Source organism: Oreochromis niloticus, linkage group LG5, assembly GCF_001858045.2.
Source record: "Oreochromis niloticus isolate F11D_XX linkage group LG5, O_niloticus_UMD_NMBU, whole genome shotgun sequence".
Lineage (NCBI taxonomy): Eukaryota > Metazoa > Chordata > Actinopteri > Cichliformes > Cichlidae > Oreochromis > Oreochromis niloticus.
In genome coordinates, this window is record NC_031970.2 from 15580824 (window position 1) to 15607703 (window position 26880).

At 41.7% G+C, this 26880-nt stretch overlaps 1 protein-coding gene across 3 annotated transcripts in view; it reads right to left on the reverse strand.

The window, feature by feature from the left end:
- Positions 1 to 532: 532 nt before the first annotated feature.
- flnba (filamin B a) overlaps positions 533 to 26880 on the reverse strand; it is a 65030-nt gene continuing 38682 nt past the window's right edge. The window contains exons 16-49 of one of the 3 annotated variants that reach the window (XM_019359175.2): positions 23994 to 24117; positions 21879 to 22039; positions 20695 to 20785; positions 20351 to 20505; positions 19986 to 20103; positions 19423 to 19502; positions 19059 to 19244; positions 18645 to 18959; positions 17750 to 17879; positions 17147 to 17347; positions 16269 to 16442; positions 16016 to 16178; positions 15503 to 15663; positions 13925 to 14216; positions 13445 to 13598; positions 13178 to 13367; positions 12851 to 13098; positions 11909 to 11992; positions 10013 to 10118; positions 9395 to 9535; positions 9060 to 9188; positions 8802 to 8975; positions 8379 to 8537; positions 8080 to 8283; positions 7803 to 7955; positions 7598 to 7720; positions 6066 to 6332; positions 5685 to 5822; positions 5480 to 5595; positions 3556 to 3688; positions 3207 to 3383; positions 2789 to 3007; positions 2315 to 2521; positions 533 to 2115 (exon numbers count right to left, since the gene is read on the reverse strand). In XM_019359175.2, coding sequence (XP_019214720.1) covers positions 1928 to 2115; positions 2315 to 2521; positions 2789 to 3007; positions 3207 to 3383; positions 3556 to 3688; positions 5480 to 5595; positions 5685 to 5822; positions 6066 to 6332; positions 7598 to 7720; positions 7803 to 7955; positions 8080 to 8283; positions 8379 to 8537; positions 8802 to 8975; positions 9060 to 9188; positions 9395 to 9535; positions 10013 to 10118; positions 11909 to 11992; positions 12851 to 13098; positions 13178 to 13367; positions 13445 to 13598; positions 13925 to 14216; positions 15503 to 15663; positions 16016 to 16178; positions 16269 to 16442; positions 17147 to 17347; positions 17750 to 17879; positions 18645 to 18959; positions 19059 to 19244; positions 19423 to 19502; positions 19986 to 20103; positions 20351 to 20505; positions 20695 to 20785; positions 21879 to 22039; positions 23994 to 24117 — 5661 coding nt within the window. In that variant the 3' untranslated portion in view covers positions 533 to 1927. The remainder of the gene's footprint in view (positions 2116 to 2314; positions 2522 to 2788; positions 3008 to 3206; positions 3384 to 3555; positions 3689 to 5479; positions 5596 to 5684; positions 5823 to 6065; positions 6333 to 7597; positions 7721 to 7802; positions 7956 to 8079; positions 8284 to 8378; positions 8538 to 8801; positions 8976 to 9059; positions 9189 to 9394; positions 9536 to 10012; positions 10119 to 11908; positions 11993 to 12850; positions 13099 to 13177; positions 13368 to 13444; positions 13599 to 13924; positions 14217 to 15502; positions 15664 to 16015; positions 16179 to 16268; positions 16443 to 17146; positions 17348 to 17749; positions 17880 to 18644; positions 18960 to 19058; positions 19245 to 19422; positions 19503 to 19985; positions 20104 to 20350; positions 20506 to 20694; positions 20786 to 21878; positions 22040 to 23993; positions 24118 to 26880) is intronic. The other 2 variants (XM_019359176.2, XM_019359177.2) reach the window with 2 other exon arrangements.

The window sequence follows — 26880 nt, forward strand, 5'->3', positions numbered from 1 at the left end:
TCTTTAGCTTTAAATGGCGCTGATAGATGAAGGTCATTATGCAGGGATTTCTTTAGCTCTGGGTGGAAAGATATTTAAAGAATGTTGTACTTAATTTGTAATAAATTGGTCCAAAAATATTAAAATATGTTTTCCAGCCATTTTTGTGACAGCAAATAATATTGAGGAAAGAAGATACTGTTTATGAAAAATTTGTGGATTATGGGATATTGACAAAGTACAATGATCGTTTTTTGCTACAATGAGGAATTATTAGGTGCTTCAATAAAATTTAAACTTAAAACCCATTGTAAATAATAGATTTTTCTCTTGTCCCTCTATTCATTTGTAATCCTGCCCATTCTGGTCACTCCCTAACAAAAATCATAGCACCATAACCCTGCTATACAAAATAAAGCACACCAAAATTTGGCACTAAAGTCAGTCGTAAAAACGGCCTGTCAAATAAAAGGCAGCTTTCCACTTGACCACATTCCAATAAAACTGTAAGGCAGCTGGAGACATGACATCAATGAAATGAAACACTTAACTCTAACATCTTAACTGTTCTTTATTTTAATTATCAAATGTACATCATATCTCAGGGTTTAGTTTCACATTAAAACACCAATACAAAATGAGAAGTCTCCCCTTAAACCCCACATACAAAAACAAAAAAAACAAAACCAAAAAACACCCCACAACTTTCATCTCTTAAGTATCAAAAGTAGCAGTGATAAGGCAACAACATTAAATTCATGTAGATTTCCAGATTTACACACAAACTACAGTTCTGACTTTTAATTTTTCATCTTAGATCTGCTTTAAAATGTTTTTAATCAGAACTGAGTCAGATCTGCTCGTGTGAAAATACAAGAAGAAACAAGAGAGAAGATAGAAGGACATCTAAACTCCAGCACATAATTAAGTAGTCTGTCAAACAGTGCAGGAAACAGTAGTGTGAAGGCAGCTTAAACAATCACCGACTCGTTATGGCAACCTTTAGTACACGCGGGACTCTGGCAGCTAGTTTAGGCGCAAGAAACATTTAACATCAGTAGTTGGCGTACAGTTTGACAGTTTAGTTAGTCTTGGAGTAAATTAATCAATGACACGAAAAAAAACAAAAAAACAAAAAGACAACTCCAGTTCCTTTTTTGAGATGTTTGTTTGAGATGATCACTTTTCTTTTTTACACAGTCGTTCAGTAATTTTGTTGAGAAAACGTTCTGCACAAACCTGGCGATAACCGCCCGGTTCCCAGCTAAACCAGCAGCATATTCTCTTCAACATGCAGTTAAACCATTAGGAAACCTCATGTCAAGTGTCTCTACAGTTCTGAGTTTTGTCCTGTGAAATTCCAGTTATGCATATATATTTTTGCACATAGGTATTTAAAAGCTTCGGATCCATTTGTTCACTTCAAACTTAACATATTCAGTTCAACACAAGCTGATGTGCAGGTGGATGAACTACCTGTGTAAAACCAGCAAACGTTAATTCACGAATCTAGGATAAAAATTCAAGTGCAAAATGAGCCAATTGAAAAATCCAGGGCAGTTTTAAATCGACAGATTTTAGATTTTTTACCTTCAGTCAGTTCAATCTAGTAAACTAGAGTACATCTACCATTTCGCTTCAATGATTCACTACCAGAAAAGTGTCTAAGAGTTCAAAGTCTCTATTCAGTGGTGCATTTATTTTCTCTAATGTTTTCTTTAATTCTGACATTTTTCTATATCAAGGGGAAACATTTCAAAATGTAAATGAGTTGCTTCAGAAAATCCTCAAAAATCATCTGATTTGAGCTGAAAACAAAGTTAGCAGAGAAAGCTTTGCTCAGCAGCTTGTTCACTGGACAGTTATTTGTAGTGCAGCTAATGTGTCTTTTAACTCAAACTGGGATGCAAAACGGCACAGGAGGAGAGACGGAAGGTTTCTTGGCTCATCAGGGGACGGTGACGTGGAAGGGGGAGCCAGGGATGTGGTCCTCACCCCACTTGACCACCAGGATGTAGTTGCCCCGTTCCTTCAGTACGTAGCTGACGTTGTACTGCAGGTTGCCCACGTGTTTGACCAGCACCTCCTCACAGGGGACCTGTGGGCCGTGCACGCCCACCAGGAGCATGTTCTTACCTGGGAGGAGGTAGAAGAACAAAATGCAAGTGTAAAACTAATGATATCAGCTTTATCAATATTTGTTTTAAAAAGTATGACGGCAAATTGATTTTTAAATCCGTTAATTTTCATCTTTGGGAGTTTTAACCTGTGCGCCGAGGGCAAATACTTAAATTATTCTCTTAAAAGATGGCTTCTACATGCAGTTCCTCCTTACCTGCTTTGCTGCAGTCGACAGTGAAGTTGCTCTTCTGGCCCACAAAGGCCTTGCTCAGGCCAGCTCCTCGGCTCACCACCTTGCTTGCGTCAGAGTCACCCAGCCTGGGCATGGCGCTCTGCGTGAAGCTGCTGGATGCCCGAATTGCCGGATCCAGTGTCAGGGTCGATGTCTCGCTGGCGTTCGTTACATTCACAAGACGAGGACCTGAAAGGCAGAAAAAAAAAGTTTAACCTTACCATGTGGTGCAGGCAGATGAAACACTGGTGACACAATAAGCAGCTTTCAACAACATTTTATGGTTATTTATTGTTAATGAACCTCTGCCAAAGAGGATATGTGAAGTCTGCAGTTTTTGATCCCGTAGTTTATATTGCTTTAAAACCAGAATTCGGGCTTGGATGAACTTCAAAGTGATCCAAATCTGAATCAAGGAACTTTTGTAACCAACTTTAACTAAGAGCAGCATTTTACCTGTGACTTTGGCCTTGAAGGGACTCCCAGTGATGTGGTTTGGGCCTCCGTATTTAATGCTGATCAGGTAGTTTCCAGGTGCCATGGGAGTGTACTGCACCTTGTAGCCTTCAGGAACCTCCTGACAGTCCATCTTTACTTTTGATGGACCCTCGATGGTCACAGCCAAGGACCCAGGGCCTGCCTTAGTGTTGTTAATAATGAACTCTGACTGGGTACCTGCAAGATTTAAGGAGTGTGATGTTTTGTTATACAACTCCAAGCTGGTATACGTGAAACTTTATTGTAGAGGGGATATACTTAAAATTGAGCAGTGGATAAATCACACTGAACTTTGCTCAACTTTATGCTCTAAACAGGCTCACACCGGTTATGAAGTGAAAAATTTAAGGCTGCAGCAGGTCAAACAGTAACTCACCTGTTGTTCCCCTCTCCAGTCCTGATCCGTATGCTGAAACCAGACCAGGCTCTCCGGTCTGTCCTGGTTCGCCGACTCGGACCTGGAAAGGACTTCCAGGAATGTGAGAGCCATTGAATTTGACATCAATGGTGTGGACGCCATTCTCCCTGGGGATGAACCGGATAGCGTACTTGTCTAGAAGACAGTACAGAAGGGTCTGTTAGCTGCAGAGATTTCACAGTATGTGCCTTTGTCTTTACTGAAGTTTCCATAAATCCTTTACAATTAAAAAAAAAAAAAAACAGACAGGTGCGTGCACGCGCGCACACACACACACACACACACACACACACACACACACACACACCTCTTTCCAGCTCTGTGACGACACACTTCTCCAGAGCTCCAGAGGGACTGTGGACTTTGGCATCCATTTTGCCTTTGGCTCCATTTAGACGCACCGCAAAGGATGCTGGGTGATTCACCTTCAGACCAGACTCCTGTCGGTTTCGCACAAAGTCAGTGTACAGGACGGACATTTGACGAACAGGAAAAACTGAGAAAACATCTTAAACACTTGAACGCACACTTTGGTTTTTGAAGATCAGAGTGCTAAAAACAAATGACTTCAGTGCACATCCTCTGCTCTACTCTTACCTGAGCTCCACTTAGTGCAACTCCAGCAGACAGACTCAGAAAGGTTAGACAGTCAGTACATTAGTCTTAATATTATTAGTACAGTCTTAAAGGAACTTCTCAATATTAGAGTTTTAAAAGCTTAATATTTGCAGGCATTAGTTTTGTGTTTTTTTTAAACAGATACTGTCATTACCTAGAGACAGCACGAACAGAGTGGGACTTTAATAAAATAAAAATGACCCCGTTTGCGCCCTCTGGAGGAGAAACTATGTAATAAATCACTGCATAAAAGCCACGGTGACTTCTTTGGTATTTCTGACATTCATCACATGCAGATATGAGCTAAAAACCAAGAACACTACATAAATTAACATGTTAACATTAGTAACCGACGCTGGTATCATTTACTGTGTCCGTACAGGGGCAGATGAATGTTTTAGAACACGACTGTTTTAGTATCCAGAGGCTCAGTACTTACACATATCTATAGTATTGTTTTATTTAAAGGATGTGTGCCATATATACTGCCATATCTTAAGGTTTTAAAAGTCTGCATTAATTATTTAATATTACTATTTTATCAAATTGAAGGGAGGAAAAAAAATGTCATAAAGCTGATCTACTTTTTGGTTTAAAGCATTTCCATCTCCTTGGTCTTACAGCAGTGATTTATTATTCTCATTAAGAACCGAGATCTTTATCTGCTGTCTGAACTGCAAGAGCCAAAATGAACAAACAAAATTATGCAGACTCAGAGCAGAAGAATGTCTAAAGCTACAGACAAAAACAAACAACAGTCTCTAAGAAGACAAGGAAGTCTGTCTGCTGCAGCTGGGACACCCGGGAGCTGATGAAACGGATGATTGTACTGTTAAAAGCCTTTAAATGAAACACAAGAGAAACACCAACAGTTCCACACCAGACAAAGCGAGGGCTGACCAGAGCCAGGCAAAACTGCACGGACAACTTCCTGACCACAGGTACCCAAACTCAGCCACTCTAAAGAGCCTTTTACTTTGATAACATTACATAATATATCTAGTACAAACATGTGAAACAGTGGCCATCCTTAAGATAAAATGCACATAAAACTCAATTTATAAAAAATTTCTTCATTGTCTATGTGATAAAGTCCTTCAACCCAGCAAGCATCTGGAAGCTTTGCTGGGATGTCTGCCATTCAAACCCCAGTTATCATGTTTATACTGGAGTATCTAAAAGTCTACACCTGACAAACCCACACCTGTATTATAATTACATTAAATACTAAAAACTGAACACTTTCAAACAATAAATAAAAGCTAAACTGAAATGAGTAAACCCACTCAAGACACCAAGTGAACCTAAAGCGGATTGAACCCTTTTTTAGTCAAACTGGAAACTGCATGCGTTTGCCTGGCTGCGGTCATATCCATGAGACCAGTTGCATAAAGAACATTTAGTTTAACCTGAGTATCTGTGCTTTGAGGATCGACCGACTCGGGCTGTTTAAGATGGCGCTTCGAATCCAATTTAAAATGAATGATTAACAGCCCAAACCATTCGAGTCCTTGCTTTGCTAATGAAGTCACATTTTTATGCAACTGTGCCTCATCAGAGCCCTTTAATCAAGCAGGGCAGGCTGGGTGTGGAGGTGTCTCCTCGTGCCTCACCTGAAGGCCCGCAACAGAGAGGCGACGGGCATCGTTCACTGGAGCGACAACAGGAACCAGGTAGGGGCTGTCGGGTATGTGCTGGTCGTTAAACTTCACCGAAACCTCATAATCACCTGGAAAAGGAGGCGGGAAGAAGGAAACTCAGTCTAACGCATCAACAAACAGCCAACAGGTAAACCGTGAGCATGTGCAAATCATCTACCAGGCTCCTGAGCAACGTAAGAGATGCCGCAGGATCCGTCTTTGCGGTCATCGAAGGAGATCTCAGCCCTGCTGGGTCCCTCCACGGCAACTGACAGACCACCAGCTCCTGCCTCTCTCGTCCAGATCGTGAATTCAGCTGGTGAAAAGATACAAGAAAAGTGAAACTTCACAAGACACAGATCCTTCTCCATCGGTCCACATTTTAAAAGTACTTGTGTAAAAACCAATGTAGCACTGTGTGAACTTTATTGTGAAACTGCAGCTGTTTGTGGTTTTGCTTTTCGACAACAGTGTTGCCCTGTGGTAGGAACAGGATGAGTTTCTTTAATTTTGACATTTAATGGACATCAGACTTTTGGATCAGGTGTTCTGTGCGTACCTGGCTCTCCTGCCAGTGCTCCCTCCAGTCCTGGACCTCCGGCCTTCACCTTGCCAGCCCCGCCCTCTCCCAGCGGCCCCACAGTGAACTGGAAGGGGCTGCCCGGCACGTGCACGCCCCTGTACTTCACACTCACGCTGTGCACGCCCATCTCTGTGGGCACGAAGCGCACACAGTAGGCGTCGTTACCCGTGGCCACGAGCTCGGCTGGCTGACTGGCTCCAGAGGGGGAGGTGACCTCAGCAGTGACGTCCTGCATGTCGATCGCTGAAAAGAGGAAGGAGGCATTTATTTACTTTTGTGTGCATTTGTTGACGGATTCACCACATGATCATGCATAAACTTGTTGTTCTAACAGTAAGAGGGGACACGCATGGCAAATGAGAAAAGGCTGCAAAAGGAAATTTAATTCAAATTAAACTGTGCTACAACCTCCGAGACATAATCAGAAGCAACAAGGTCCTTCATACAGTGAACGACTGATTGTTTGCACAGTGTAAACTTTACCATCCAGTTCACAACTTACAGATCAAATGCAACTGTGCAAGTTACCCAAGAACACCTGCCTTGAGGGTCACAAGGGTCGCTTTTATATCTCTTTAACTAGTTGTCTTTATCAAAATTGTAACACAAAAATAAAAACTAAAGTTCCCCTAATCTTATATTTTATGAGTATATTGGCGCTGCTGTAGGTAGGAGCAGCCAAAAACTCCTTCCTTGTTGTGTGTGATACAAAAAAAACTGTCGCAAAACAAACTGATAAAAGACGAGGTGGAATCTCTTTCATGCCCACTTAAAAAAAAATAATAATAATAAGCAGTTAAAGCTAGTTTTACAACGCACCCTGCACCCTAGCACTGCGTCCCAAATAGGGGGCATCAACAACCCAAACACCCCTCACTGCTCTGGCTCCCCCTGCCAGCACCAGACCGGAGAGGCCAGAGACTAGCCGGACGCAGCCAGGAGACAGGTTCTGATTCCGGGTAGCAGCAGAGGAATGAGTCATGGGAACGCTGGATCTTCCAGACCACCAGAGAGAGCAGTAGGAGCGGTAGGTGGTGTGAGAAAGGAGCTGCCGAGACAGGACGAGAAGGAACCAGCTCACTGGAGGAAAAAGAGGAGGAAGAGAGCATACAGAGGAAGGGAAAGGATTGAGGGGTATGAGAAGGGAACAAGGCAGTAGAGGAGGAAACGAGGAGAAGCTGAGGAGAAGAAGAGACATGATTGACGAGAGAAGAAAAAAGGAAAAGATCGATGAAAGATAAAAGACAGATGAGTGAAAAGTTCTCATAGAAAGGGAATGACAGAACAGGGAAATAAGAAAAGTTAAATGTCAAAGAGACTACAGTCAGCACAGAGCAGCAGTGAGGAAAAACTGGAAAAAGCTAAAGTTTCAGACAGAGAGCAGCTCTGATCTACTTAAAGAGACAGCCTTGGGGAAAAAAAAAAAAAAAAATCTATTTGTTTCTATTTTTCCTAAAGTTGGTGTTACACACACGCAACATGAACAAAGGCACCAAATGTCTGTGTACCTGGTATCTTTAAGCTGAGGTCGCACACACTCCCGACGCTGGCGACAGACGCCGCCTTCTGTCGTCTGGTGATGCTCTCCCGAATACGACCCTCACCCGTCACCCGCACCGTGAACGGGCTTCCTGTTGACGCCACACGTTCGTTAAGTTGCACGCTTCATTAGAACACTGAAACTGTTTTTCAGCTACTTTTTCTCCTCTCTACCTGGCACATGCTCCTCAGCGAAGCGGATTGAGACGATGTAGTTTCCAGGTTCGGTCGGGCAGTAAGTGACTCTACAGGTCCCGTCCTCCATGTCCTCCGTTTGGATGTCTACCTTACTTGGACCTTCAATGGACAGAGCCAGACCGCCATAACCTGGAAACAGATCGCACAGATCGCCATCATTGGCATTGACGTCATTATTAATAGTGCTTGAAAGTAAGAATTTTGAGTTTATATCAGAAAATAAATGCATTGTTTAGAACGGGCTGACACTGACCTGCCTCCCGCGTGTCGACTATAAAGCTGGCGTTGTTGAAGGTGGTTCCCTGGACAAGGCCGTCACCGTGAGCTTTGACTCGACTTGCGTCGCCAATCTCAGACTGGACGACCATGATGGTGATGGGACTGTTGGCGACATGACGACCATTCTTCAGGATGCTGACCTGGTGCTCGCCCACTTCCCGGGGGATGAAGGAGATACCTGTGAGGAGGAGAAAAGAGTTGAAGGCGAGAGGAGCAATTTCGGTAAATGTTGTACTATTTTATTTTTCTAAAATGTGCCTTTGTGGATCTTACCGATGTGGTTGTTGGCCATCCTCTTCAGCAAGCAGGGCTCGTCACGTCCAGAGGGCGACCTGATGCTGGCGCTGAGCAGGCTGAGGTCCGTCTCATTGATGTCCAGAGAGAAATCTGCAGCCGAGCCCAGTTTGACCTGAGAGCGCCGCTGGTTGTCCTCTGAAAGACGAACAGACGCAAGAAGGTAAAGTGTTAGATGATAAAATATAGCAAACCCAGAGGAGACAACGGTGGGTAGATTATTGAGATGAGAACTGTAAAAACTAATTTCTTTAATGTTTTTTAAAAAAACCTGAATTTATGTCTACATCAGTAGCAAAATGATCATTTGTCTAAACAAGCTCAACTTTTTTTAAACAAGTGAGCTAACAAGCTACAGTGCTAGACAGTTTACAGTACTAATATTTTGCATTGGTGCCTGACCGGTGATCCTGGCGGTGAACGGGCTGCCAGCGATGTGCTCGTCATTGTATTTGACCAGGATGTTGTAGTCTCCTGGCAGCGTGGGCAGGTAGCTGACGGTGCAGGTCCCATCTTTATTGTCCACACAGCTGATCTCCGCTTTGGACGGACCCTCGATAGCCAGGTCCAAACCTCCTGGACAGACAGGCTTGGTCAGCGAGACTGAACTGAGTCAAAACAGACTGTTAAATACTGAAAAATAAAATGCATAATCCGTACCTTCGGAGGCGTCCTCTGTGAAGACTGTGAAGGTAGCTAACTTGTTGGCGACACCATAACTCAGACCAGGACCGTAGGCTGTGACGTTGGGACTGCTGGCGTGATTCACATAGAACTGAAGGGGAGATTCTGCAACACATATAGTTAACCTAAGTACAGCAAACCAAGTTTGCAGTAGCAGTAATAATACTGTGAAATTCATGAGCCCTCAGTAAACCCAACCAGCCACTTCAGAACTCAATTCAGACACCCCGCCAAGATTTACCCCGACAAACTGAGGCCCCTGTGAGCAGCAGGCTGTAGTTCTCTAATGTCACATGAGTGTACGCGTTTACCTGGGATGTGTGTGCCGTTGTATTTGATGTGCATCTCGTGCAGACCGGCCTCAGTAGGAGAGTACTGCACTGTGACCGTCCCATCCAGGTTGTCTGTGATGAGAGGCTGAGCGGATTTACCTGAAGGCATCAACACCTCACCTGTAAGAAAAATTTCTTGATTAGCTTGGAAGAGTCAGACTGTCCATTTATTGGTCAGTGTCTTAAACTCTGATCTATTCCACTTTAACATATTAGTTTGTACAGACTGTGTCATTTCTAATAACTAAACTGATTATATTAACCCATGAATGTCTCAGCCACATTTCATTTTACTGGTGACTCACATCTGTCGATTCACACAAAAAAAAAAAATTAATATACTGCTGCAGCTGGCAGAGTAAGCAGTTTTTGTACTGCAGAGAAACCCAGAAAGCTGAAAAATGTGTCCGTTAGCCTCTGCTGATCTGAATGAATTACATTTGTGTTTAATCATTACCGTGTGCAGTGAAGTTTTAAATAACTTATGAAATTTTTTCTAGAATGGCTGGTGCTTTTTTGTTATGATAAAACCTTATGTCTCTCAACACCTCAAATAAGCACAAATTCACTGAGACCATCCATCCCTTTCTTCCTTACCAGTGATTTCTCCCTTCCTGAATGCGAAAGGAATCACCATGTCGAAAGGTCTGAAGCCACTGCCGTTAACACTCGCACCATCTGGCTGGTAGCTTTCCGACTTCACCTGAATACAAGACAGGCAGAAAGACAGACTTTAGCATGCCAGTGAAGGGGGGGGGGGGGGGGGGGGGGAATGTTCTCAGCAACCTGAAATGCAAACATGCTGCCTCCAAGCCCCGCCCACACAAGGGCATCCTGAAAAGGAGCTGTGCAATGAAGGAAGGATGAGGAAGGAAGAAGTGGATGACTGTGATGATGGGGTGACTCTGTGATGCAGCCACAGTGATGAAGAGTGCACCAAGAAAGAAGAGGAGCAGAGGTTACCACCACAACAGCCCCCCCCTCCCTCAAAAACACCTTTTTGCAATGCATCTCGCACACAGATGGTGGTTCGTTTCATGATGATGTTAGAAGTTTGCTGCGATCCCATTGGCTAAGACAAAAAGTGAAGCGATGGCATGGAGGAAAGAAAGTGTTCGAGTGAGTACACTAAGGAGTGCAGTGAGAGAGGAGTTAAGTGTTCAACCAGCAGCCATTCACCTGCAACAGAGAGGGTGTGTGTCTGTGGGAATATAAAGTGTATTCTATAAATACTGTCCTCCAAACAGTGGAAAAGACAACCTAAACCACACACTGCAGCACAGCCTTAACCAACCCTGGGGCCTGTACTACAAGGCAGGTTCAACATTCCTAGGATTTCTCTCTTATCTGGTTCAAGCCATCCTAACACAGAGCGATCAGACGAAGCGGTCACATGAAGATGGACAGGTCTTAAGAATAAAGCCCATTTCAAAGGATGAAAGCTCTCAGCTGTCAGATTTATCAGTATCAACTCTACAATTACAATTGTATATTATATTATCTGCATCATAAAAGGAACATGGTGATATTTTATGCTATGAGTGCAAGTGAAGAAGTATTAAAAACAAATGAAACAATAACTGTGCTGCCATTTTAGGTTGAGCCACAAATCCTGCTTCGTAGTACAGATCTGAGGCCTGCACCCAGGACACACAGCAGCAATACCCATTCAAATTAATCAATAAAGTTTATTTAAATTATATGCCCCCCAAAATACAGCAGTTTCCTTCACCTTTCTTAGGCTGTGGTAAAATGTACTTTAAAGTGCACCCAGTTTAAAGCGTTAAAGACCTAATTACAGCCATCACCTTAGAAACAATCAGCAGCACTAAAAGGCACTCAGTGATAACTTAATAACTTTAAAATGTTTACTGCTCTGTGCACTAAAATCACCAGATTTACAATTTTCTAGAGCATTTCTGTCATCCTCATTCCAACACTGTTACCGTTATAATTTTCTGCTCTTCAGAGATTTTTTACAATCACCATTTTATTATTATCTGACAATGGAGTAGGTGACACTCATAGGAATCATTTTTAGTAGAAAAAGTCATGACGTGTGGGTTAACTGACCAAGTGGATATCCAGTTTCATGTGACCGCTGATCCAATATCAGGCTAAAGGAATCCAGATAATAGAAAGATCCCCGTTTGAATAACTTTGTAGTACAGAGCTCAGGTGAGCTGAAGAACAATATCTATAAGCTTACTGACAGACCTGCACCTCCAAAGAGCTTCTAAAACATCTGATTTCTTTTGCAGCTCACTCGACTTAAAGACTAGAGTCAGTGATTATGCCCAAACTGGTAAGATGTAACCCTCCCCATTACCATTATTATTCAAATCATGAACCAATTAATGTTTCTAACCCCAGTTTAAGGCCAATTGTCCTGCTGCAGAATAAAGTTGGAATCAGATGTCTCGAAAGGACACTAACGATCTGCTGAAGGGCTTAAAAACATGTGTAAGTGTGTAAGAGTGTGTAATGGGGTACCCATGGCTTGAAGCCAGCCCCAGGGGGAGCGGCCCGTTGCTGTAGAGATGTCTGCCCTTTCATCATGGGTACCTCATCAGTAGCCTGGTGACATGACAGTAAGGATTAACACATCTCACACAACCAGTCAGTCAATCCATGTAAATATATATGTGGGAGTCTCTTTACACAAAGTCCATAGTTATGTTTGAGTGGAAAACAAACACCTGCGATCACCACCAGCAGTTTCCATTAATGACTAGAAACAGCTTACATGTTCTGTCCTTATTAGCAAGAAATGACATCAAGTTCTCATATTTCCACCCACTTATCAGGCTGGAATCAACTTTTTAGGAATATAAGGGAAGAACAGCATCAATTTCCACCTATATTTTTGTTGCCCTCCATTTTTGAGGATATTAATTTCTAATTAGTTATGAAAGTTTCTCTAAAGCAGAGCCATTATGCATTTGGCCTTTATTGTCCAGCCAAAAATTTAGGCATCAGACTGCTCTAAACACCATCTGATATGATGTCGGATATCCCTGATATGGTCTGGCCAGGCTCTGGCTGTAAGCACAAAAGCATTTTTTTTTTTTTTTTTTTTTTAATCCACTTAAATCTTTGTCTTCACATCTGATCACATCAGAGTTCAAGAAATACCATTTATCTGTCTGTGCAGCCTAAAGACAGATGCTTTTGCTAAAACTGAAATGCATATCAGTTAAAATTACTTCCACTGTGACATGACTTTGTAGACAAAATGATCACTCCCACACAAACGCAAGGAAAGACGATGAAAGGCCCAATTTGACGAGCAGGAAAAACAAACAAAACAGTCAAACTAAGATGAGGTTAATCAGTGTACAAGGACATGTTTGATACTCTGAAAGCAGTTGACTTGGTCATCCAAAGTGTTCAAAATGGGTGGGCGGAGTTGTCTAATATGCGTTCTCTTCTCACCGTGACTTTGAAGGGACTGCGTGGGATGTTTTCCCCTCCAAAGCGGACGTAGATGACGTAGTTCCCAGGAGCTGGTGCAGTGTAGAAGATGTCAAAGGTGCCATCTTCATTCTCCAGCACCTCGGCCTCCACCTCGGTGCCATCGGGCTGAACCACCACACAGCTCACTTTCCCTTTACCAGCACCCTTTGCATTCACTACCAGACCCAGCTCCTCACCAATGGCCACAGTGGGACCCACACCTGAACCTGGGTGGAGGACACGTTGTGAATTAATCAAACTGCTAAAAATAAATGAGACTCCTTCTGTCAGACTCTGATCACATACCGCTCACGGTGCACTTGCTGGCATCACCAGTTGCTGTAGCACGGACTCTGTAAGGTGATGCTGGGATGTCATCGCCACCATATTTTATAACGATGGTGTACCGGCCAGCACGGTCAGGGACGTATGATACCTGGTATGTACCATCACCGTTGTCATGGATCGTGGGCTGCTTAGGTTTACCATCCTGGTCCTGAAGAGGAAGGAAGTGAAGAACAGTCAGTGCGGGGTCTACTTTAGTGTGTGTATGCTTATGTGTGTGATACTGACCGTGATGAGCACGCTCAGTTGGCCTTGGCCAGCGTCTTTAGCGTCGATATTGAACTCAACGGGGAAGCTGGCGGGGACGCCGCTGGTCAGCCCGGGGCCGCTGGCTCGTACTTTGCTGGCATCATGAGTGGGCAGAACCCGAAACTTGAAAGGACTGAAAGATCAGAGACAGTACAGACTGATCAACAACAGTATGAACCACAACAGCAAGCAGATATCAAAGGGACAAAAATTACCAGTGATAGAGTAATACAGTGTTCACCTTTGGCTGTTACAGTGAATCAACACAAAAGGTCTGCTTTTCATGCATTTTTACCTGGTTAATCAGTCACTGTAGTTTCATATAATCTTAAATTTAGCTAAAGTTGATGATTTGAGGTGTCAGCAGTTCAATTAAAACAAACCAGAACAAATCAAATTTATACATTTTCACAAAAGTTGCCCGACTCCTTCTGTTGCTGTGCTGTTACAGCTGTGTACCTGTGTGGGACGTCCTCCTCAGCATACTTTACAGCCACTGAGTACGGTCCCTCCACAGACGGCGTGTAGGACACTGTGTGAGTCCCGTCTCCGTTATCAGTCACTTCTACAGGCTCTGCAATGCCTTTGGGAGCAGTGACTGCCACAGCCAGGGGCGCCACGCCGGCCTTCCTGCAGTCCACTGTGAAGGATTGCGGGATATTGGCCCTGACTCCTGACACCACTCCAGGACCAGAAACTTTGACCTTACTAGAGTCCACCACATCTTTAACTGGGACCTTAAATGGACTCCCTAAGTACAAAAAAATAAATTAGGTGTAAACACAGCTAGCAAGACTCATAACTGAAAGATTTGAACCTCTTTGCAACAATTTAGAAATGATGTTATTACACAACATGTCCAGCAGAGCGTGGTGTTTGACACTTTAATGTTTGCAGCACATGCAGCAGAAACACATCACAGACATGTAGACAGATGTGCAGAGTGAAGCCACCTCTTAATAAATGCTAATAAAATGCACTCCTAGATACTTGATAATTGTCTGACAACATGTCTCAATCACTCAACAAATGCAAAGTTAGAGATAACAGTGCTGCAGTATCTGCTGAATGACTCTGCAGAACCGCAGTCATCTCAAAAAAAGTTGTCAAAGAAACATGAGAACTTTTCAGACCACAGTCAATGAAATTTACAACTCTGTGACATCTTTAAAACATTAAGCCAAAACACTCAACATGTCTTCAAACAAGCAATAACAGCAATTTTGTAACGTCAACTAAACATCAACTGTACCTTTTATCATTAGCATCTGTATATAGGTACAAATGAGAAAAAAGGCAACATAGTGTTAGTGACATTAAAGCCCTTTAAGAGATGAACACATTTGAGACAGCTTAGCGAAGCTGTGCTAAATTAGTTGTGCCTTCTCACATTACCAAAATTAAGTCTGATTCAATTCTTCTCTCTTTCTGTTGTCAACAAATCTCAGAAAACTGACCCAAAACCATCTGGATCTAGTTTCTGTTTATCTATGCCACAGAGCTCCACTGTGGTCCAGAAATACTGATCTTTCCACCGTTTATTTTAACCAACTCACTCACAAAAGACTCACTAAAGTATCAAATGTGATTAACTTGCAGTTGAAAATTGTCTCAAACAAATGAAATGCGTTCTCCATCCATCTCCCTTTCACTCCTTATCCAACTTTGAGTTGCAAGGGCAACAGTCTAAACTAAAGGCCTCAAGCTGAAATACACTCAAAGAAAGTTGTTTTATAAAAAGGGTTGTTAAACTCTTCAGGATGCTGAGGTGTTCCCCAAACTAGCTCAGAGAAATAATCTTTCCAGCGTGTTCTGTGTCCAGGTTGGACATGCCTGAAACACCTCACACTGATGCAGAGCAAAACCTGGTTTACTCTGAACTGTTTCTGAATGCTTCTCTTTCCATTTTTAAAAGGTAGGGTTTTTCCTGCACGCTTTACAGGTTTAACCATCCCATGTGCTACAGCTTATTATGCTAGTAAGGGAACCAAAATTTTAAAAAAACAAACAAACAAACAAACAAACAGATCATCTCACCAGGGATGTGTTCTCCTCCATAGGTGATGTTGATGTCATAGTTTCCTGGTGTGAAGGGAACGTACTCCACGCTGCAGCTGCCATCTTTGTTGTCTGTGCAAGACATCTTAGACTCTGATGGACCCTCCACAGTGATGCCAAGGCCACCAATACCTGCCCCTCTGAAGGAACAACACATCCAAATTATTTGTACTTTAATTATCTACCAACGGCTGTCAAAATGCTCAAATGTATGCAGATCATACAGCATGATTTACATGATTTGATTGCAAATTCTGTCATTTGCGCACAAATGTTTTCCCCTCTTTTTGATTAAGGATGTTTATCTTTTGTTTGTATTAGCTCAAAAAAAAAAAAAAAAAAAAAAAAAAAAAATTAAAATAAAAGTGTAAAAGTAAAAGTGTAGTTTCAGTTCTCTGTCAGTTAACTAATCTTTACTGACTCATACAATTATCTACTTCATTGCTCCTTATTTATAAGGCTATATGTGTATACTTTATTGCCCAGGAGTACCTGGTGAAGATGTTGAAGTTGTTGAGCTGGTCAGTCAGGCCTTGTTCCAGCCCGGGGCCAGTAGCCACCACCCTGCTCGGGTCACATCCCTCTGACACAGAAACCCTGAATGGGCTATTGGGAACTGGAGTGTCATCATACAGAACCTGAACGCTGTGGACGCCTAAAATAAACAAAGATTGACACAAATGAAACTGACTTCACAACAAAAAGGTTTTATGTTGAGCAGTTCAGTTCTGACTGGATGCGTTACCATTTTCAAAAGGAGTGTACTCGACACTGTAGGTGCCATCGGCCTTGTCTGTAACCACACAGTCCATCAGAGCTCCGGACGGATTCTTGACCGCCGCCTTTATGTGGTCTCCACCTCTCCGGGTCAGAGAACGAGCATCCACTGTGAACTCTGTGGTGGCTTCTCTGAAAATAGCTGGAGGGAGGGAAACGGAGGAAGGCGTGTTTTAAGCAGAACTCTACTGAGTATATGGGGTTTTTTGATCATTACCAAACTTACTCAGGCTGTCAAGTCACCTCTACCTGTCTACCTATGAAGGAGTTTTATCAAGTTGGAAATTACCCCGATATCACAAAGGGATTTAAAAACTATACTACATAAAATACCCACAATCCCTCAACACAACATTCTTCAATTCACAAAAAAAAAAAAAAAAAAAAAAAAAAAAAAAAAAAGGAGAAGCATTGAATATCCCTCACTGAATATTAACACTACAAAGTTCAGCACAATAGTGGAGTCTATCAATTAAACCCAGTCTGACACAAGCCATTTTATCTCCTCCCCCTGTAAGGCCACCCTATTTAAAACAGTTTTGTGATTGGCTACCCCTCAATTAAACAAAAGCAGGTGGGTGGAGCTTATGTACTCTCAGCCGTGTGCTTGAGATGATCATATTAGGTTCATTAACCACTGTAGCGAATGCTATTAAGTTGTATAATTCACTTTCCATGACTTCTAACTTGTATAATATTCAACTGTGCAGGCTAATGCAAACCAAAAGAATCCAAACAGGAAAAAAAATAAACAGTACTGTTCAACTTGAATGCCACTCATTTAAATTATTCTTCCCAAACCGGATTTGTGTCTTCTTTTTGTATCAAACTAAATATATACCGTACCTTGTCCCTCCACTCCAGGTCCAAACACTTTGACTTTGGAGGTGTCCACAGCAGGGTCCGCCATCACCTTAGCAGGGAAACCAGGGACGGTCTTTCCTCCATACTTCAGCAGCAGGGTGTACATGCCAGAAGTCAGAGGGATGTAGGTCACCGTGTAGGTCCCGTCTTTGTTATCCACAATCTCAGTCTTCGCTTTTGCACCTGGAATATGAAATTAGAATTTGTGCTACATGGAGAACAACCAAAATTTTTTGCTTTAAACAGAGCTCCTGGCAAACCTGGAGTTTAACATACAAAATCTCACCAATGAACATGTGTCTGTTGGCAAAGCCAGACTACAGCTTTCCAGCCATATTTCATGATATTAAATAAGTAACCTCTACACTTACCCCCTGGTAAAGCATGTTAAAGAAGCAAAGGGGACGAAATGGACACTTTCTTCACTTAAAAGACTTGATGATGAGTTATTTCAAGTCTCTGCATCCCAATTTTCATGAACAGTGAATAATGGCTGGCTCTGCCTTTATTTGAATATAACTTTTTAAACGTGCTTTTGAACATGTATAACTTTTATATGACTGAATTAAATAGTTTCGGTGTTACCTGAGCCCAGACCTGAACCCAGACCTGAACCAGTAGGGCTGCTTGGGGGTGAATCTAGCGCAGCCTCCAGGCTGAGTTCACCCGGTCCAGCTTGAGAGCAGTCCACATTTACAACACTGGTTTCTCCAACCTGAACAGACAGTAACATGGATCAGACTTGATTTTCAGGACAGGAGTGTATTTTAAAGGATGAGTCAGACTCTATTTAAAGCAGACACAGGAGAGGACGAGACTAAGGAACTTAAAAAGCAGCACAACTTTCAAACAATGAAAAACTGAACTTGTGCCTACTGCATGAATAAATTCTGAGGAACTTTAAAAATTTCTTCCTGGCTGCATTTCAGCAGTGTCCACCACATACATATTGGCTGACCAGGTGTATCAGTTCATGTGGGACACCCTTTTTCATTCCCTAGTTAGTCACACATTTTGACTGGCTCTACTTTTCAGAAGTCACCACTTCACACACCCCTTCCCTAAACAGAGGAATGAATCGACTGGCTGTAAGAAAAGCAGGAAAGGCTGCCATCATGGATCAAGTGCAGGTCAATTCGTCACATTTCTTGCTGCTTGTAACACACCCAATGGAGGAAATTACACCATACAGTCAAAAGCTATGAAGAGTTTTGTGCAATATGACGGAAACTCCCACTAAGACTGGAAAATGCTGCTACAGCAAAGACTGGAACATATTACTGGGTGAAGTGGGAAGGAGGAGGTGGTTCTGCATCCCTACTGAAACCCAGAGATCACCACATAAAAGAGCAGCTAACTTTAGTCAACAAATTTAAGATTAACAAGCCAAAATTCTGAGCTGCAGAGAAATTCAGAAGCAGTGTTGTAGCAGCATATTTGTTGCATTCATCCAGATTTGACTCCCCCTGCAGACTCTCACCTTGGCTCTCTTCAGGCCCGATCCTGAGGCAACCACCTTGGAGGGGTCAAAGGGCATCTGGATGTCAGCTCTGAATGGCGATCCGGGAATGTGGACATTCTCAAACAGAATGTTAACCAGGTAGTCTCCAGGCTCGGTGGGCAGGTAGGAGACTGAGCAGGTCCCATCGCCGTTATCTGAACATTCGATCTTGGCCTCGGTCGGCCCCTCCACCGTCAGCCCCAGACCTCCAGTGCCGGCACCTTTGGTGTCGATTGTGAACTCAGCCGGGTTCCCCACTAAGCCTCCCTTCAGACCAGGACCGAAGGCTTTCACCTAAAACAAGACGTAACACATTATTAATGATACAAGTGTCTGACATGTTAAAACAGACAAGGTAAAAATGTCAAGGTACAGAACACAAACTGATATTACCTTGCTGGGGTCTGGAGGCAGGTGGGCCTCCACAGGAAAGGGGCTTCCAGGGATGGGGTGTCCATCGTAGGACACGTTAACAGCATGCACTCCCTCCTCTGTGGGGGTGTAACGGACCAAGCTGACATCTGCTTTACCGGGCTGAGGCTCAACTTTACAAGGTACTGCCTGTTGACTGGGACTCAGCTAACACCACACACGCAGAAAGGAAACAACAATCAGATTTTCCAGAATTTAACATTTTTGGAAAAAGTTTTTTCCTTATCCAACCTTATTATTAGGAGACCAAAAGAATAAAAAGACTGAATCTTACTAATAGTTATATTTTTCACACGGGTCAATATGAAGTTTCTCTGACACTCACCAGTTCTACCACCAGGTGACCTTGACCTCCGGCACCCTTTGTGTCCACCATGAACTGCTGCTCCTGGTTGACCTCCACTCCTGAAAGACATTAGTCACTTATAAATGGCTGCCTCCTAAAGTACCTAGAACCTTTCTGTTAACACAAACTGATGGCTGATAGAATAAACGGGAGCACAACATCCAGATCACTGTAACTTTACAGTCAAACATCTGTACAATCTTTAAATTTGATTGCAACTCCGATGAAAAGTACTCGTCAATTCTCATTAGACTCTGGAAGCAAAAAGAAAAACAAAAAAAACAAAACAAAACGACTCATGAACCAGAAATGGGAAGGAACCATCCTGAAGTTCCTTGCATGTTAAAAAAGAACCAACAGCAAATCTGCAGATATTCTTTTTTGCAGAAGCATAAAGCAGTCATTTTTTATGCTTTACTGCTTGTGTCAGAAAAACAAAATCTTTTATTTATTTATTTTTTAAGATTTAAATTGGGTTCTTTCTTTGCTAGAAAACTTTTCTAAACAGTTGAGGAAGTTAACAGAAGAGGAAGTCAGCTTACTTCCATCCATGTTATCCACAGTGACTTTGCTGAGGTCCAGTGGTGCAGCGACTCCAACTGTGAAGGGGCTCTTGGCGATGGGGTCGCCTCCAAACTTCACCACGATGGTCATCTCCCCCTGCAAAGAAACTGATCATTTACTCTGGAACAAACACTAAAAGCACTGTATTCATTCACCATCATGACTGTGGACAGTTTGCAAGATCTGTGACACTTGGATATGACGAACTTTAAGTGTGCACCCAAACAGAACTGCACCACAGAGTTTTGCCAAAATATAAAAAGCACTAGAAATAATCTTGCCATCAGGCCCCAGCAATACACCCGTCAACGTTGAAGTGGATCAAAGTATGTATCTGATGTACCTGTTGTGCAGGTGTGTACTTGACGGTCTGAGAGTAGTCGTAGTTATCGATGATGTCAAAGTCTTTCACGGGAGAGGAGAAGGTAACGTCCAGCGGTGCTTTACCTGCTCCTTTAGTCAACACGGTGAAATGAGTCGGTTTTCCGCTCTCCACACCTGGACACAATAAGAGAAGGGGTTATCTTGTAATCATGCTCTCTGTATACTGTCACAGTGCACAGTCTCGCCTACAAATAGTAGATCATATAAAGGACTAAACTTTGATTTAAAAGACTGGGTTCAATGCCAGATTTTTGTTTAAGACCTATTCTAATAAATTGAATGTCCCATTAAATCCACTCTCACCAGTGCGAGCCAGTCCAGGACCTTCTGCTTTGACCTTTGATGCATCGTGGGAAGGATCGACTTTGACAATGAAGGGGCTCTGAGGAACTTCCTGTGTGAAGTAACCAGAATAAAATCACAGTAAGCACTTTTTTCTTAAAAGTGGACCTCTCAAGTGTTTGGTGCCTTTAATGGAAAACGTTTAATGGAATTAATGGCCCTGAAGAAAATATGAGCATAGGCGGGTTTAAGTTTGTGTTCGAGGCGCTCTCAGGAGTATAACCCTGTGAGGTTGAAACCTCCACTTCTATATTTGTGAAACAAAACCCTTTTTCAGTTTTGTTTAAGTGCGTTACTTTTTTGATCAACTAACCCCATATGGAAAAGATATATATAAATCTTATAAAGTTTGTATCTGTCTTGTGTGAAACTTGTATGAAAAGCATACAAGAGTGAAAACAGATATAAGATCCCTTGAAAGATTATATAAATGAAACTTGTATGTTTTGGATACTTCCTAAAACAATATATGAAAGTAATGAGAAAGTGGCCGCTTTCATGAGTAAATCATATAAGCCTTATATGATTCACTATATGAAGCAGGTCACATCTTATGCAAGTCTTTTATAAGTTTTTACTATTTCTTTTCCATATGGGACTGCTTTACTAAAAAAAATAAAAATAAATCTATATCCACAAATCACATTCTATAGTATAGCTTATGGAGCGAAAAGAGAAAAGCCCAAAAGGTAAACATTTGTTCTCATGGCACGTCATATTTAATGCAGAAAAATTGATGCATTTCTTCATACAAGCCTTAAATCATGAGGTCAAACAGATTTTAAGAGACACTGGCTCTTTCTATGTTGTGTTTCACCAACACCAGACTTCACCTGAGAAGTGAGCTATTTCACGAGTGATCTACAAATAGGAATCAGAGCGGGTATACTAACTTAGAAATGATGAAAACATTAAAATTCTGCCACTCATTAATTCATCAAATCCGACTTAAAGCTGACTTAAAATACTAGGGAAAAATCTAGTATTTTATCAATTAATACAAATTATCTGTACTTTGCAGGCAGTTTACGGAGAAAATCATACTCTGCATTCCACACTCATCTAAATGTGATCACTTCTGACTCCAGACTGTTGACAGCGAGCGCTCAGACCAGAGGGTGATGCTTTCAGGAGTGCATTTGTACCTTGTCAGTGAACAGGACTTTAATGGTGAGTCTTCCAGCAGCAGGAGGGATGTATTTGACTGTGAACGTGTCGTTGGCGTTGGGGATGATATCAAAATCCACATCGGCCTCTTTGTCGCTGATCATGTTGGCGTCACACTTAATCCCAACGCCGACATCACCTGAACAAACACACAGTCGAGCATAACCATTTCGTGACCATTATACAGTTATGACTCAGACTCCAAATAATCTCATTTCTTGGCCGATGATTGTTTCAGTGTATACACCGGCTGCCACAAGGGGGCGCTGCCTGCTTCCGTTTCTGCTCGTCAGTCAATCGTCTCATCTCAGAAACACTTCACACCTCTGGGATGGTGGATTGCCAAAAACTCTAATATAAACAATAAGCCAACTGTGCAGCACAATCGGCACTCCCTGCAGCACAAGACCTGAGCTATCAATCACAGCAGAGGAATTCAGAGTATGAGAGATAAGAAAAGGACAAGAAACCATGTCAGACAACAGAAACTGCCCACCCCTGAAGGGAAACCATTGATAACCTGAAACCACTCCTGAGAAACCCCCTCCAGCTCCCTTTTTCTTTCTATACAGAGTGTTAGCAGATCACTGCGAGAACCTTTACAATTCTCTCGCCCCTTAGAAAAAGCTCAAATTACCCCACTGCACACTCAAATCTTTAACAATTGAATTCTATTAGTAAAATTAAAAAACTGATGTAGTTTTTATGCACACACACACTTTAATATGAGCATCACCACTGTGGCAAAGTTGTGTCTTTTTTGGGGTGGGGTGGGGGGGTGTTAGCGTGAATTCCTAAAAGAAGCGTTTTCTGTCATGGAAGAAAAAAAAAAATAGACAAAGAAAATACAATCATAAAATGATGCCTTTTATGGACTTCCCTGCTAAATCATCTACATAAGTGTTACTTCCAGTTTGAACATACCGATACTATAATTTGAAAATAAATTCTAGTAGCATTTACAAATTGTTTTAGCCTTTTAGAGCCGTTTACTTTTGTGCCCCCAGGCTGAATTGAATTTGAACGGCTCTTTGGCACAGAGTAAAAAAAAAGAAAAAAAAGAAAAAAAAAAAAAAAAAGAAACACATTGTTTGTAACATGTGCACTCACTTTACAATGTAGCCTCTGAATGATACTACAGACATGTATACCCCCACCCCTTTTCCTTTGGTATGTCCTGGCAATGATCTCAAGGCAGAAACATCCCGACAGGAAATTCATCCATCTGACCTTCCTGAGTAGTAACACAGGATCATGCTTCATCACCCGCATGCACCGGCCTAAACATGCTCCCCACCACATTAAAAGAATATATACACACACTCAAACCTAGACGTGTGCTTTGTCTTGATTCATTAATGCAGTGACAAATACTAGTCGTCCTCAGACTTGTTTGAAGTGCAAGTTTAGATAAGCGAGTTCATAAGATGCAGCAGAATGGAAATGAATGTGAGTGGGTATCCTCTGATGATGAAATCGGAGGGAAAAAAAAAAAGAAAAAAGAAAAAAGGAGAAGGCTACCCTTTCAAACGTCACAGAACAGTCAGCGCAACTTGTTCATGGAAGTCGTTTTTCTGCTTCAAATCTTTTCCAGTTGATTCATTTTAGATTATGCAAATCTGAAGTCTGGTGCTGAACTGGCATATTGGTATCAAAACTATAAGGTTGTGATACTTTGTTAGCTTCTAATAAACTGTGCCGCTTGGACTGACACTGAAACAGAACACACCTTGTTTATCTGTGTTTAGCACACTCCTAACACTCAAACCCCAGAGTTTGTGAAACAAATTGACCAAAAAAAAAAAAAAAAAAAAAAAAAAAAAAAAAACCCAACAACAAAAAAACAACAAAAAAAAACCAAAACATAAAATTACAAATTTCTCTCTAAATTAGAACCTGTTATCTTGGTTAATGCCCACATCAGGCATATCTACTCTGTGACACCACAGAAGTACAAGTGGATCGACCACTGTTTAAGGTTATGTGTGTTAATGCCCCAAACAAGGAAAAGCACACCCTCTTTAAGTTCTTTTGAAGTGTCATAAAATAGTCAGGATTTCCTGTCTAAATAATTCTTAGTGTGTTCGAGTTACCATCTCCAGCTCCTGAACAGTCCACAGTGAAGTGTGTGGGTTCGTTGGCCTTCAGTCCACTCCTCTCCACTCCGGGACCAAACACCTTCACCATGTTGGGGTGGCTGCCTTTACCCACATTCACCTACAGGCACCGACAGGAAGTGACATCACTTATTTCAATCTCCTTAAGGATGTGAGGCAGTTAAACATTTTGTAAAACTTCTTTAAAATTAAGAAAACAATGAATGCTATAATACAGAGAACCACAAGGCTCCAAACTAGATGCACAGCTTTTTATTTTTTTAATTTATTCTTAGCATATTTACTGCAACATATTTCATCATCACATTTATTACTGCTGGCTGTTATTACTTCACTGTTCAATTAAAAACAACTGAACACATGTGCGCTTGTTTGTTCAGTGCAGGTTAACAACTTCACAGGCAGAGAAAACTAACTGCTGGGACTTTTAAATGCCAGAAATTCAGATTAAAAGGGGAAAAAGGTCCAACTAATAAATACCACTAAATTTACTTCATGATGATCAACTTGATTCTATATGAAACTCTAGTGTCTTGATGCGATATTAAGATTTCACCATCATCATAAAAACATTTGTTTCTAAAATATAACAAAGTCTTAAATGTCCTTTGTGCCATTTAGATAACGTTTCCAGTACAAGACTGTACAATAATTATTCCACATCACAGCTACACACAGTTACTGGGTCCGATTCAGGATTCTGACTTTTTGTTTTGCCTGGTCTTTGGTCACTTCTTCCCTTTCCCTGCATTTGCATGTAGCGTTTAGATTTTGTTGTACTTTTGTTTTGCTTTAAACAAGAAATCCGTGAATAAGTGAAAGAAAGAAAAAAGTCACTGAATGAGCAAAGTCTAGGAAAAAGACAAATGAACCAAACACAGAACAACATTTAAATGAAATGTTAATTTATTTTGAAATCAACTTCCACTTGTGGCGATTAAAGTGTTTAAGTGCTTTGTTGTTTTAGTACAGATTGAAATTAAAGTTAGTTTGAGCAAACACGTTAGTTACAGATTTACTGGCAATATTTTAAAACAAAAATGCAAGCACAGAAATCTCAAATTTGGCGCTAACGGAAAACTTAAAATCCTTTAAATTAAAAGCTTTTAAGTCATTACAGATGTTTTAAAAGGAAATCTACTCATTCTATATAATAAGAGTAAAAATCAGTGCAATGAGTGCAAACAGTTTTTGCAACTTGTGTTTAAGCTGATGAGTGCTCTTTTCAGACTTGTTTTTAAAGCCCAGCCCAAGCAGACTGTCAAAGGGTGTAGAGGTTGATTTATTCTGCAACTACTCCCGAGGATTAGTCACAAAAGAAGCCGGGAGATAAACGATATGCGCTCTCACACACAGCAGGCAGCGGTAAACCGTTCAGCTCAGGGAGCGACGGACACCACGTCCGCTAACTAGTGGGTAAATTAGCAGCTCTTTTTACACAGTCTAACATAGTGTGGACTTTATGTCGCAGTAAACACTGGAATCATAAACTACTTTAGTTATTTGAGAGAATGTCTAAAAATAACTGCCCAAATAAGTGCCCAGAGATTCAGAGATGGACTTTGCACCTTGGATGCAATGCATGTATGGAAACTGCCTAAGTGAGCCCATTTTGACACAAAAGAATCAACTTTCTGCTTCACTTTCTTGGCTTTTAAACAGATTCTTTACTCCCTCGTCTGTAGCTGACCAGCACAGCAGTGGACAGTTTACACAGACAGGTTTTAACCATGAACCTCTTTCCCGTACTGGATTCTTTTCCTACACGTTTGATTAAAAAGGTGTCACTGCTGTAGGCTCCCAGCAGTGCTGAGAGCTGGGTGCGTCTGTTTGCATTTTATCCACCCAAAGTATCTTCACTGAAATTCGAGAAAGGCGCAGTCAGTACCAGGAAGCCTGCATGCAAGTTGCTGCAGCTCAGAACAAGCCTGCTGAACAATCAGTGACTAAGACATCCAACAAGGTGTCCATCGGCTGAAGTGATTTATGGACCACCGTGAACACTACAGAAGTCAGTCAGGTTGTTACAAAAGCATCCTGAAAGTCTAGTCTAGCCCTAAACACTTTACAGGATAACAGATGTGCAACAAGCTGAATGCCTTTGCCAGCTCTTCATGCTTGCTGGGATCTTCATGAATTCCTCAATGACAAACAAATCCAGACCCATCTCAGGCCCGGTGGCAGTTTCTCATGGGACTTATGTGTAATGTATGTGGAACTAAACTTGTATCAAAAAGAAGGGGAGAGCCAATAAACGGCTTCAATATAAACAGCAACTCAAACAATGATTTCAAAAAGTAAAATAAAAGGTTTACAGTGCAAAAAAAGACTGGTTAGTAAACATGAATGGAAAAAGAAAACCTCACTCTCAGTTTTGCCCTGATACTCAAATATCATGGGTCAAAGGATGAATTGCATCTGTGTTCAGAATTTATGTTTGATGTGGATGACTTTCACAAGTCAGCAACTTTACACTGAAAGATTGTGTTGATCTCATCAAATGCACACATGGAATGAAAAGGTTTTCCCTGAACATGAACACATTTAACAGGAGGAAAAACAACAACAAACATGCTGTTAAAATTTCACTTATCTGAACCTCTCTAGCTTCCCAGATTATAAATGTGAACTCTAAAGAATGACAGCATTCTTTAGAGTCTTTAGACTATTAAATGATAATGTAACATTAGAAATGTAGTTAAATCTTAAGTGCATGTACTTAAAAGGCTGAATGTAGTCCTGAAAGCGGCGCCATCATGGCAGCTGCTGCTCACTTCATGCCCGAAATCAAAATCTGAGATGCCAAAAAGCAGCCCTTGTTTCTGTGACATCAGTAATAGGTACAGAAAAGCGTTTTTGTTTT